General features: G+C 32.9%; 1 protein-coding gene across 1 annotated transcript; it reads right to left on the reverse strand.

Annotated features, from left to right (window-relative positions):
* Nucleotides 1-2,164: 2,164 nt before the first annotated feature.
* LOC145632080 (ATP sulfurylase 1, chloroplastic-like) lies at nucleotides 2,165-9,031 on the reverse strand. Its single transcript, XM_081684355.1, has 5 exons — nucleotides 8,284-9,031; nucleotides 4,307-4,712; nucleotides 2,958-3,218; nucleotides 2,784-2,870; nucleotides 2,165-2,682 (listed from the first exon to the last, which is right to left on the reverse strand). Exons 1-5 carry the CDS (start codon nucleotides 8,802-8,804, stop codon nucleotides 2,527-2,529), a joined length of 1,431 nt encoding a protein of 476 aa, XP_081540481.1. The 5' UTR covers nucleotides 8,805-9,031; the 3' UTR covers nucleotides 2,165-2,526.
* Nucleotides 9,032-13,260: the final 4,229 nt, after the last annotated feature.

Consider the following 13,260-nt stretch of genomic DNA (forward strand, 5'->3'; position numbering starts at 1 on the left):
CGACAAATAATGGCGGTGAAAGGATATCCATCATCGAGTTTGGTTTTGGGGAGACATTTTTAGGTGTCTACAATAGGTGATTTTTTTTTTTTAAAAAAAAAAAAGAAAGAAAACTAACTAAATATAGTTAAATGTTTAGTTAAATTAATCATTAATGTTATAATTGATTTAAAATTAAAAAAAAAAAAGTTAAGTTTACCATTGATAATTAATTTTAAGAATGTTCACCACTTGTAAAATTAAATAATTGGAGTTCACCAAATAGAATTTCCCAAAAAAAAAAAAAAAAAAAAAAAAAAAATTGTTCTATCTTTAGGTAGCCTGTAAAAAGGCTTGTTTTAAGAATATTGGGGTACAAGGTGGTATTGTTTTGGTATATTCGAAAAGGTGGTATTGTTTTGAGCAAAATAGGTATTATTAGTTTCCATTTTTCCTTTTTTATTTTTATCTTATGAAGTCTATTTAAATCTATCCAATGTGATGCGACACTTTGCCGTTACACTTGGCGAAAAGTTGAAACGACAAAGTGTCGCAACGTCGTGACATGGCTAAAAGTTTAGCTTTATATATCATACAAGTATTATATAAAATTAAACTTTTAGCCAGGTCATGAGACAGCGACACTTGACATTCTAATTTTTCGCCAAGTGTCGCGCCACGTTTTATAGATTTAAATAGACTTTATAGGATACAAAAGTTAGTTTAAAGTTTCATTTTCAATCAAATTTAGATAAAATTTTGGGATAAAATTTTTACTTTAGAATTTTATTTTTGATAAAATACTAATATTTATATATACAAATAAAATTATTATTTTATTCAAAAAAATATTAGATTATAACTCTCAATAAGTTTCATCTAAATTTATTTTTTATATCATTATAATTTTTTGGAGCGAAGGAAGTAGTTAAGTTAAGATAAATTCAGTTCAGGAAAAATAAATTATGATAAGGTTTAGCCAAGTACAAATTAAAACTAAAATGAGTTTTAATAAGGTATATTAAGTTTAGATAAATAAAAATCAAGTGAATAAAACACATTCTAATATAGATCGACATGTTAATTGAGTCGGGTCATGAGTCATTTCAGATCGGGTCACTCTAGGTTACAAGTCAAAAAATGTTCCACTTAACCCAAAGTTTAATTTTGTGTTTGTGATCGACGGGCGTAGAACAATTTATTTATCTAATTTATTTTTTGTTATTATTAGAATTTTCTAATATTTCATGCGTAACTTTTTTTTTTTTATGTATTTAATCGAACATTTGCATCAATATCATTATTAGTCCTTACATTTCTACAACATAGTTTAAATCGTTTATATATATATATATAAATTGTTAAGTAAATTAAAATACCAGTTTGATTAGAAGATCAGGTAACATATGAAACTACCTAATATATTTATCGTATGAGGGACTTATGTTTTCACGTTTTATTAGACTCGAAAGGCACATTTCACGTTTCAATTGATTTTTTTGTTGTTGAGTGTACCTGTGTACGTTTTCTGCAGATATGTTGTGCTTCCTACTTTCCTTGCAGTATCACGATTTCAACAATTTGAATAACCGGGTTATCCAAATGAACTTACGAAGTTCCTAATATATTAGACTAGTTTTGAATTATTATTTTGCCGAACGTATATATATTTTCTCCGTCTCTTTTACAATAACAGTAGGACAATGGATAAGAATCACATCGAAACATAAAATAAGAAGATAACCAAGAACACAAACTTTTAAAAAAATCAGAATTATTGTACATCCATTATAAAGATAGCTTAAACTGATTAAAAGTTACTTCTGAAATGAATAAAATTTACCCCAATATGCGTAAAAAAGTAACCCAATTCAAATAAAAATTATCTACACTTTATTAGTAAAGAATCACATTTTAAATGACTAAAAATCAATTATTAATGATTGAATGTAATTAAATTACCTTTATAAAACTTTTCTTGTTGTCTATTTATATAAAAATTGTATTATGTTTAAAATTACCCAATAATAGGCAAAAAGTTACCCTAAAATTAGCTAAAAGTTACCCTTATACTGCTTGATGTACACTAATATTAATAATATTAATGTAAACCGGATGTATACAAAAGTTTTTGAACCCAGAAACAGAAAGAATTACCCACATTCCAACATCAACACTTTAGGTGGACACAAGATACCCGTTCAGGTAAGCAAAGACCCTAAGTTTTCGAACAATCCAGCATACAATGTGAGATCACCACAGTTCATTCATTATTCATTCCAATTTGTTACAATGATGGTTTGCGAAAGCCTTTGAATTAGAACGGAGAATTATGCATATTCCCCCAGAAATGCTTCCACGAACTTAGGGTAGGGGAGCAAATACTCAGGACCCTACGTAACCTGGTACCAAGCAGTGAGTTTTGACCAGAGAACTCCAGAAATAGAAATATGTACAAAGTTTTCGAGACAAATATTCGTAGGAAATAGGAATTCATAGCAATTTCACACAAACGATAGAAGTTTCAAATGAGACTAAAAAAACTCATCAAACAGCTACAGCAGCAGCAGCAGTGGCGGCTAGAGGAATCTTGTCATTGTCAGAAGAAGCAACACTGTCGTAGTATTCCACCAAAACCTTCCATCCACCAGGGCACATAAATCCATTAGGGGGATTTTCTTTGTTCTTGGCCAGAGTTCGCATCTGCAATAGGACAAACTTGATCAATTTATAATGTTTTACAAGCTAAAACAATGGCATAACTATCGATGCCCTGTTAGAATTGTAGATTGACAATCGATTACCTTGGTGCCTGATATGAACTGAAAATCTTGAGGCCTTGATGGATCGAAGAATGCCATTTTGCCTTGAGTCTTGTCATAAGCAGCAACCTGATGTTTTAGGAAACAGTGATTAATACCTCATTTAAACATGCAACAGACCAAAAAGAATCATAATTCAAAGCTAAAATTTTGAACCTTGAATGGAAGGATGTTGAGTCGCTCGAGTCCAGGAGCCATGCTAAGCACCTTCTTCCCATGGTCAGCATCATATAAATCTCTTTTCTCAACAGGATGACCCATGCCAGCAGGGTCACGGCCAACAATGTAAAAATTGGCACCAGCATTAATACGAGCCTTTGCATGCCATTGTACCTCAGTTGGACCAGCATAGTGCATAGGAGAAGGAAATATCGAAACAACAGTCGTTTCTGGATCTAACACCCCATCTTCAAGTACCTAATATATGTCACATTTAAAACAGTTAGGGATGCCATGCATTTAATCTGGGATTATTATTCTTTAAATTATCTGAATATCCTGAAGAAAAGGGGATCATCCAAATCTACTCACGTCCAAACAATAACGAAGCATGGCAAAACAGTTCAATGAAGTGCTATCTATATTTGTGAAAAAACTTGTCAGAAACCTCACTTTCCCCCTCAAGTTGACTACTTACGCTTTGTTTGGATAGCAAAGAAGGAAGGAAAAGAAGGGGAGGGAAAATGGAGGAAGGGAAGGGAAAAGAAAGGGAGGGGGAGGTGAGCTCCATTTTCCCTCCAGATCTCTCCAATTTTGGAGAGATTATGGTTATTATAGAGAAAGGGAAAATGGATCCCTCCCTCTCCTTCCCCTTCCTTCCCCCAATCTTTTACCCAAACAAGAGATTTTGTCCCCCTCCATTTCTCTTCTCTTCTTTTCCTTCCATTTCTTCCTATCCAAACAAAGTGTTAATGAAATAAAGTACTACCTACTCATAAAAAAAATTGTCACATCATCCAAAACCTAATGTTAAAGATAAAGACAGAATAAGCACTAAAAACCCTTCAGATTTATAGTGTAGCTGCGTGATTTAAGTACTTTTCCCACTACAATTATACATAATAGGTATTGTAGAGTCATCATAAATTATCCTAAAACAAAAATAGGAAACAAAATTTAAGTACTCTTCCCACTACAATTATACGTAATAGGTATTGTAGAGTCATCATAAATTATCCTAAAACAAAAATAGGAAACAAAATTTTTCCAAATTTTCAAATAATATGCAGGGGGTAGGATCCACTCCATACACGAGAAGCTTCTCAAATGATGATGACATGAACATCAAAAGTTCTAGAATTTAGATCATACTACATGCCACCCTTTCATATAATGTGTAAGAGCCATAGTTTATGGTCTAAAATGGCTTGCAGTATGAAGTATATATGTTAAATTTTCCAATGAACATGTCATGTAGTCACAATGATGTGTAAATTGCCAAGCAGAGTCATTAACGGTGTAAAATGCCTAGATAATGCAATTATTATTAGAGCAGGTTGCCAAACCTTTTCATGTTGCTTCATGCGCCAATGCAGCGGAACATCATCTGCCTTAGTGAAGCCTCCTAGTGGATTAAGCAAAAGGATAGGATTCTTATATCCCATCTCAAGAAGTCGACGACGCGTGTCAGTCATTAGCAGAGCGTGACCATTGTGCACTGGATTCCTAAGTTGAAATGCAAAGACTGCATCAGCATCACGATTGAGGAACTCCTTGCGTAGCTGAGCAGGGGAAAGACGAAACCTATCAAGACCATCATTGTACTTGATAGGTTCTAGAACCTCTAAATCCCCTCCAATCAACCAGTCTCCAGCATTAGCTATTGTTTCCTCCACGTAAGGAAGACCAGGAGCAGTTGTACCCCATGTTCTTGCAACACGTTCTTCTTTGTTGTGCTTGTATATCTGAATGCTGGATGGCAAACAAATACAGTAAAATTGATTATAAGATTGTTGAAGCATTATACAAACATGAATGGGCAAAAGTTTTAAAGCATCGGCAATTCCATCAGGGAATTTATCATGTAATATTTGACACACACAACAATTGTTATGATGTGAACATATGTTAAAAAAAAAAAAATGGCAGGAACATGTGTAAAATTCTGAACACATCAAAGTTTGGTTTTTTCTTTTATGATGTTTTTTTTTTTTTTTTTTTTTTTTTTTTTTTTTTTTGGCTCTAAAATTATGGGGTTGACTGCATCACTAACTGAAACTGAGCAAAATCTAGCTTCTTCATAAACACAGCAAATCCTTACTCCTACAATAACTGTCAACAAATATTTTCCTGCAAATACTCAAATAATTGTCAAATTTCTAAAAGACACAAGAAAAAAGACTTGGTAAGCCACAAAACTAAATATTATTGGTCTAAAGTCAAAGATTTGCCTAACAGTGCTTGTCTAAATAATTTCACGCCTTAATATAAGAGATATTATAGATGTCAATAGTAACCCAGAGGCATGTACTATATACTACGTATATGTTGTCAACAAAAAGAATCAAATCTTAAAATGCATGCACGGATTTTAGGTGCAGATTTAAAAACTTATACACTATAACATGAAAACTCTGCACACTTTGTAGAATTTTAGTATTGTCTCATGATTCCTATGATAAGTCTACCATTATCTCCCGTATATTCTAAATCATAATGGGTGACTTACAACTAAATTAATAATGGAGTACAAGTTCGTTATTAGGAGTGTTTTTTTAGTATAACATGAAAACTCTGCACACTTCGAAGAATTCTAGTATTGTCTCATGATTCCTATAATAAGTCTACCATTCTCTCCAGTACATTCTAAATCATAATGGGTGACTTACAACTAAATTAATAAGAGTGCACTCACTCTTGGCCATTTTTTTAGTTTACAAATAATCTTACGAAGTAATCAATAGTGGCAGCTCTCATGTCAAGTATCTCAAAAAGGCTAAAGCAAAAACATGTTACTCCATTGAGCAACAGTACTTGTTTGAACAGATTAACACAATGAGTAATAAAAATTTCATTTCAAATTCAATCCAAATTGAGATTCAATCCCACACATAGAAGTGTTTTGAATGTTAAGTCTACCGGAGTAATCACTAAGGGTATCTTAAGAAGCAAACAAAGCACTCAAATTTAATGATTATCCCATCAAAAAATAATTTATGGTATCAGTCTCTTTCTTTGTATTCCAAAGAGTCTTATTTGCATTATATTAGTGTCAACTTTAAATTCAAATAAAATAATGAATAGATTTTTTGAAATCTACGATAAAAAAAGATATTTTCTCTCTAAAGCCTAAATATCAAATATCCAAAGCAGCAAAATCTAAACATAACTTTAGATTAAAACAAAATATAGAGAATAAATCATAAACTTCAACAGTTAAACTTGTGAAGTTGTAATACATAGTACGGAAAAGAAGAGAAAAAAAAAAAAAAAAAAAAAAAAAGAAAATTTTTAAAACATCCCCTTCCACTCTAAGGTTGGGGGTTCGAATCCCGCTACCTTCTCCATTCTGTACACATTAACCCTGTAATAATTGTTTTTAAAAAAATTAAAAATAAGGAAGACATTAATCGATAAACAATTGCAATACAATTTACAAATCATTCATTTTTTTTTTTTTTTTTTAAAGAAAACAAATCATTCATTTTAGAGTTTTAGACTATCAACGTTTATTAAGATCATTTAACAATATTTTTCTTTAAAAAAAATAATTTAACAATATTTAAAGCAACTCCAATGGTTGTAGCTAGGGACTTGCTTATAATTTCAATAATTCCCTATATACTAGCTTAACCATTGGAGTTAGAAAACTGAATTAGCTTGGCTAAGCAAATTAGCTTGGCAAAACTAATTTGCTTGGGAATTAAACTTGCTAAAATAAAATGCCAATTGCATCAATTTAGCTCTTTCCATGCATTTTCAATCCAACAACTATTACTAAGTTAATAGCTAGCCATTGAAGCAAAAATTAGCTAAAATGATATTAGCTTAAAAGCTTATGTGGCATGCCAAGCTAATCATCAAATTAGCTTCCCATTGGAGTTGCTCTTAGTTGTATGTATTTTAGGGGGCATTTGGTTCGCAAACTGGTATGGGGTTGGAATCAGGAATGAAACCATAGTGGTATGGGTTTAGAACTTGATTCTTAATACCATAAGTTTGGTATGATTATAAAATGCAATGTTTTTCTTTTATTTAATGCCTAAATGTATGGGAATGAGCCAAACCCACCTCCCCCCCTAAGGTTTCTAAACCCCATACCTTGGGTTTAAACTATTCTAAACTCATATCTTAATTATGTGAACCAAACACCCCTTTAAAGATCAAAACTTTGTAAAAAAAAATAAAATGAAACAAAATCCCGTCAATATCTATATTGAGAAGATTATAACAAAATCCCACAACAATTTTTCTATAGACATAAAATTCGTATAATCTAAATACAAAAATATTTTAAACTAACGAAATTTTGTCTAAAACTATCCTAAAGATAGGGTTTAACAACAACAATTTTTTTTTTTTATTTGTTTAGAACTACCCACAAGTTACAAAACGTTTGGATAGCACTATCCATTAACGTTTCCGTCCAATTAAAACGTTATTGGGCCCACTTTTTCACTTTTTCACCTAATTAACTCCCTAATTACCTTCTCTTTCCTCCCTAATTAACTTCCCTTTCACTCAATAATCCAAAAGATTATACTCAATCAATTGAAGACAAATTTTCAATTATTTAAGTAATGATTCACACTTTCCTTTTAATTTATTATTTATTGTATTTGTATACAAGTTTTAATTGAACGCAATTAAAGGGATTTGGATTAGGGTTTATGAATTCAAATAAATTTGGGGTTTTGATTTCTAGGGTTTAGGGGTTCATTTGAGTTCTAGGTTTCGGTTATTTTGACTTTAAGATTGAATTCAATTGCATTTTAATTACTAATTGGTTATTGCAATTGGTAGGATGTCTAATTGGCCATTGTAATTGATAGGATGTCTAAATTTAGGGTTTTAATTTGTAGGGTTTAGGGGAAGTTAATTAAGAAAGAAAGAAGGTAATTAGAGTAGTTAATTAAGGAGGAACATTGAAAAAGTGAACCCACTAAACGTTTTTTTTCTTACGAAAATGGGTAGTGTTACCCAATCGCAAAAAGGGGAAGTTAATTAATGGGTATTTTCAGAAGGTCTAATGAAAGGCCATGGTGTCAAAGAAAAAACACTGGTTTTAGATTAACAGCTGTAATTATCGCAACTCACAAAACATTTTTTTTCTTACGAAAATGGATAGTGTTACTCAAACTTTTCTTTAACTTTTGGGTAGTTTTTTAACAAATAAAAAAAAAGGATAGTTGTTTACAAATGACACTATTTTTAGGGTATTTCTATACAACCTAAAATGGTTTGTTTGACATTTTTTTTTTATTTTCTTCTGGTTAACAGAAAACCACGATTTCAAACGAACCCGAAATAAATAAAAACTTACTCGTTGAGGATCGCAACCGGCTCATCACGAGCAGGGTCAAACAGGGCAACACGGCGAGACTCACCAATCTGATCCTTAACCAAATCATCAATGGCGAGAACAATCGGAACCGACATATTGACAAATGAACCATCATCAAGTCGGAGCGAATTGAAATGAAGCGTTTGGAGGAACTCATTTTCTTTCATGAACCCAGAAAGTGGGCTAGCCCACCCTTCACTAAGAATATGAACCCATTGTAGATCGATCTTAGTAAGCTTGATCTTTGACAACTCAATAGCCTCCCTCTTTTTCTCTCTCTTGAGGGATTCATCAACTACTAGTTCAACAAGATTACCTCCATCGGGCGAAATCAGCTGCGATGCGACTCGCAATCGCAGTTGGGTTCGCACCCGAGGGTTCGAGTTTCGGGTCGAAAATGGTATAATATTTGATGAACCAAATCTGGTTTTCGAAAGCTTTGGTAATGAAATATTTGGATTTGATGGGGTTTTGGTGAAAATAGCAGCCATTGAAGCCATTATTTGTTGTTGTGTTTGAGTTTGTTTATTTAAATTAGGCCTGGCTTTTTGCCCAAGCCTAAGGTATTGTGCTCAAATGACAAAGATTTGTGGGTTTATATATACAACTACTACCCGTAATTTATATGTTCAATGATTCTAAAATAAATGAAATGAAACATTATGGGAAATAATTGGAAATAAAATATTTGTAAAATTGTGTTATGGAGGCTGAATCAGTTTTGCGTAAGTGCTTTTGTTTGGTTTTTAATATTTTAATAAAGGGGCCTAAAAGACAGAGATGAACTTGGAATATTCAATAGGCTTATTCAATATTGAATTATCTTTGGTAATGGTAAAATTGGTCACCATAAAATATTCAATTTACAATTTATACAATAGAGATTGTAATAAATTGATTTTATTTTTATAAAATGTGTGAATCATGAGATTATTTGTCAAAAATAAGGATTGTTTGGAGTTAATTGTCCAAATTGTGTGAATTATGATTCTTACATATGTCAATAAGATATATTTTGTACAAATTATATTTTTATTAACCTTTTTATACATTATCTTTCACAACGATTATATCCGGTAAATTTAAAAATAATTATAATAATTATTTCAATTCCCATCATCATCACCGGTATAATTGTGATTCAAATTTAATCATGTACTTTCTTTATATTGTGTACGTAATTAAAATTGACACTTCGTCCTAATAATAAAAATAATTCGTTATACTTTCCTTATCCTCATGTAGAATGAAAAACGAACACTGTATTATTGACGAATTTAGGGGAAGCCTTGAGGTAATTCGTCACCAAGGTCCAAGGGTAGGCGCAAGGATTAATTGACTAGTCATCTAACATTATGAAACATAATTTTTGGTAATATTTAGTTTTGGGTACCTTTTAATTTAAACATTTTGAAGGAACGTTTCGGGAAAGAAAGTTTGTCAAGTGTATTTTTGGCTTCTTTTGAAATTTGCCAAAAAAAAATGATAATAATAATAATAATAATAATAATAATAATAATAATACGAGTCAAATGAACCTGGATTCTTTTTGGGTAGTTCTCATAGGATTTAGGAAAAGATTGATTGGAGGATAGAGATAGGAATGAACCTAGACAAGTTTCAAGAATTTGTACATGCTTCAACAGTTCAACCTACTACTTTATCACTTATATAGAAATTTTTTTTTTTATTGTTTTTACAAACACTTATATACAAATTAAATCGTCCACAATCAAATTAAAGCAGCTAATTATGTAATACTTTTTCGATAACCCACTATAGAATCAAAGAGCCAAATTGTGGTTTTGACATTTGGCATGCACTCTCTCCGTTCTATTTGATATTCCCTCCATGTTTTTACAAGTGTTACACTTTCTATTTTCAGCCGTGTTTTTTTAAGTGTTACACTTCCTTTTTTGTCAAAAAGTTACATTAAAATACTATATCTCTCTCCTCTCATGGTCCCCACCCAAACCCACTACTACTTTTTTTTAATTATCTTTCCTCTCACATTCATTACTTTTCAATAAATTATTAACTTCATTATCTTTCTTTTACAATTATTTAATACTCCTACCCTACTAACTTCTTATTTTATTTAAGTCACTTAAATTGCCTAAAACTATGTGTCGGTCAAAGTGTAACACTTAAAAAAACACGGAGGAAGTAGTCACTTTTGGACAATTTTCACCAAACTTAATAAACATGAATAAGAAGTAGCAAAAGTGCATTGAAAAAAGTAAATTTTACATTAAATAGGCAAAAAAGTAGAGTGAGAAAGTAATTAAAGTACATGAAAAAAACAAAATTTACATATGAAAGTTACATTTGCACAAATATTTTTGCAAATTGGAGAGAATTTTGGTAAAAAAAAAAAATATTAATAATAATGGTAATTGAAAAAAGCAAATGTGATTAACATTTTGGACACAAAAAATGGAATAAGTGACTATCAAATAGAGACGGAGGGAGTACTTTTTTTTTTTTTACAAGAACAATACTTCCTTTGTATTTTATGAAGTGTAAAGTGGGGTAGTTGGAGTTTTCAAAAGTTTAAAAAGTAGATAATGAGGTTAATATATCATATTGAAAAATAATGAACATGAAAGCAAAATAATAATAATAATAATAAAAAAAAAAAAAAAAAAAGTAGTTGTGCGTTTAGGTGGAGAGAATGAAAGGAGAAAATATAATATTAAAAGAGCTCATCTTGCGTGTGGCCAACCATATCGTATGTCCACTTATAAATGAACAAAGTAATCTGTATAAAACTGACCAAGTACCCCTATATTACAAACTGAGTACCCCTATAACACTAATTGAGTAATCCTATAGCACTAACAAAGTAACCCCTTTAACACTAAACAAGTAACCCCTACTATACTAATGAGGTAACCCCTGCCACACGGTGTAAATAACCACATATAAGACTTTGTGCTATTATTATTATTATTTTTTTTTTTTTTAAACCACCTGCAAATCATATATTAATTGAGATCAAGATCCGACAAAGTTTGGAGGCTTTGGGGAAAAGGTCCAAAACATACAAACTCATCACAACCATGAGAATCCCATCTTGCCACTAAGTGGGCTAAAGTATTCCCTCCCCTTCTAACATGAGAGAAAGAAAAAGATGCAAAACTATAAGAGAGAGCTACAATATCATCTAATATCATATGAAAAGGAGTGAGTCCATCAACACGATTTTTCACACCCGAACCCACCTTGATTGCATCACTCTCGAGCTGCACTTTAGAGAAACCCAACCTGTTTGCAAGTTGAAGACCAAATCTTCTACCAGCAGTCAGCCTCATCAACACTCCATTTCACACTCACCTGACGAGCTGCAACCACAAGTAACCTGCCATTATCATCTCTGATCACTGCTCCCATGCGTGTGTCACCTCCAAGGTGGGCATCGCAATTTATTTTTACAACACCCATAGCAGGAAGGCTCCACGAACTAGCCCCCACAACAACCATTCCTCTATTCCCAGGAAATACTCTCTCTGCATACTCACAATAATCAAATGCCATCTTCGAAAAACTAGCAGCAATACCAATATAATCCATATTCGCCCCCTCCAAGAAAGTCTTACTCCTGCATGACCAGGAAGCCCACATGAAAGAGGCAGCATCCACAAGCTTCTCCTTGGGTAGTTTTTCAACGAGCCAAAGCAATCTGTCAGTGAAGCTCGATGTTAGATATTGGGTTAACAGCACACTAAACTCGTTTGCAGCCCATATGTCCTTAGCAGCACATCAATCGAAAGTGGCATGAATGATTGATTCAGCATCATTGCTACAAATGGAGCACACCTTGTCGGGAATTAAGTGGCGGTAAAATAATCTCTCCCTAACACCCAAGAAGCCTTTGCAGGCCCTCCATAAGAAGTGCTTTAACTTTGGTGGTCCATTAAAACCCCAAATTAATCTCCAAGCTTTATCAGAGCTAGTAGTCTGCTCTGCCAACCCTCCTTGTATCCTCATCCAATAACCAAACCTCACAATATATATAGTGTAGACACCTAAAAATGTCTCCCCAAAACCAAACCCGTTGATGAACACCTTTCACCGCCATTATTGGTCGAGTTGAGTATTTAATCTTTGGAGTGCTTAAATTCATGTTCTATCCAATATATTTCATGAACCAATCCAATTTCTAGCTCATTTCCCTAAACCATAACCTATTTTCCACTTTTCGTGTCCACATCGCAAAACTGAGAGAAACTGATTTTATGGCTATAAAATTTTGATCCAATTATTATTTTGTTGGATAGGCCTTTAAATAATCTTTCCTACCATATATCATAAGCCCAATTCCGAGCTATAACGAAAAAGATATGAGCAAAACACTAAACTCGACCTAAAACCGACACCCTTCCACTAAAACGGCCATATCTTAAAATCTACATATCATTTAGACTTGATTATAATTGTGTTGGAAAGTAGACTTGATAAGCTTTCCAATGATATATTATATGCCTTATTCCGAGTTACGGATCAAAAGTTATGATTATTTTTAAAATGGGTAAAAAACTGAAATTACCGCGCAACAGCAAAAATGCCGCGACGCAGCAAAAGCTGACGTGTCACGGGGCTTATTCCCGTGACACGGTGCACATCTTTGTAATTCTGCACGATTTTCCCTGTGTCACGGTGCAATTTCCCGTGTCACGGTGCCCATTCCGTGACACGGGAATATTCCGTGTAATTTCCGTGTACTTTTTACACTGTGACACGGCATACTGCACTGTGCCACGGTGGACAATGCCGTGTCACGGCATTTCTTCCCGTGTCACGGTGCACATCCCGTGCCACGGGATTGCTCCGTGTTTTCTCCGCGTAATCCTTAAACGCGTTTTCACTTCCCGTAACCTAAATACTTCCCGTGTCACGCAAATTTGTACCGTGTCACGGGAAAGTTTCCCGTCTGAAGGTGGGATTTCCCGTGTC

Source organism: Chenopodium album, chromosome 5 (assembly GCF_948465745.1).
Source record: "Chenopodium album chromosome 5, dcCheAlbu1.1, whole genome shotgun sequence".
Classification (NCBI taxonomy): domain Eukaryota; kingdom Viridiplantae; phylum Streptophyta; class Magnoliopsida; order Caryophyllales; family Amaranthaceae; genus Chenopodium; species Chenopodium album.

Bases quoted from the DNA above. Each gene is read 5' to 3' on its own strand.
- LOC145632080 (XM_081684355.1), bottom strand. From the start codon at position 8,804: ATGGCTTCAATGGCTGCTATTTTCACCAAAACCCCATCAAATCCAAAT. The intron at 3,219-4,306 runs GTTTGGCAACCT...GACATATATTAG, and splicing joins GCATGAAGCAACATGAAAAG to GTACTTGAAGATGGGGTGTT. The intron at 2,871-2,957 runs GTTCAAAATTTT...CTAAAACATCAG, and splicing joins TCAACATCCTTCCATTCAAG to GTTGCTGCTTATGACAAGAC.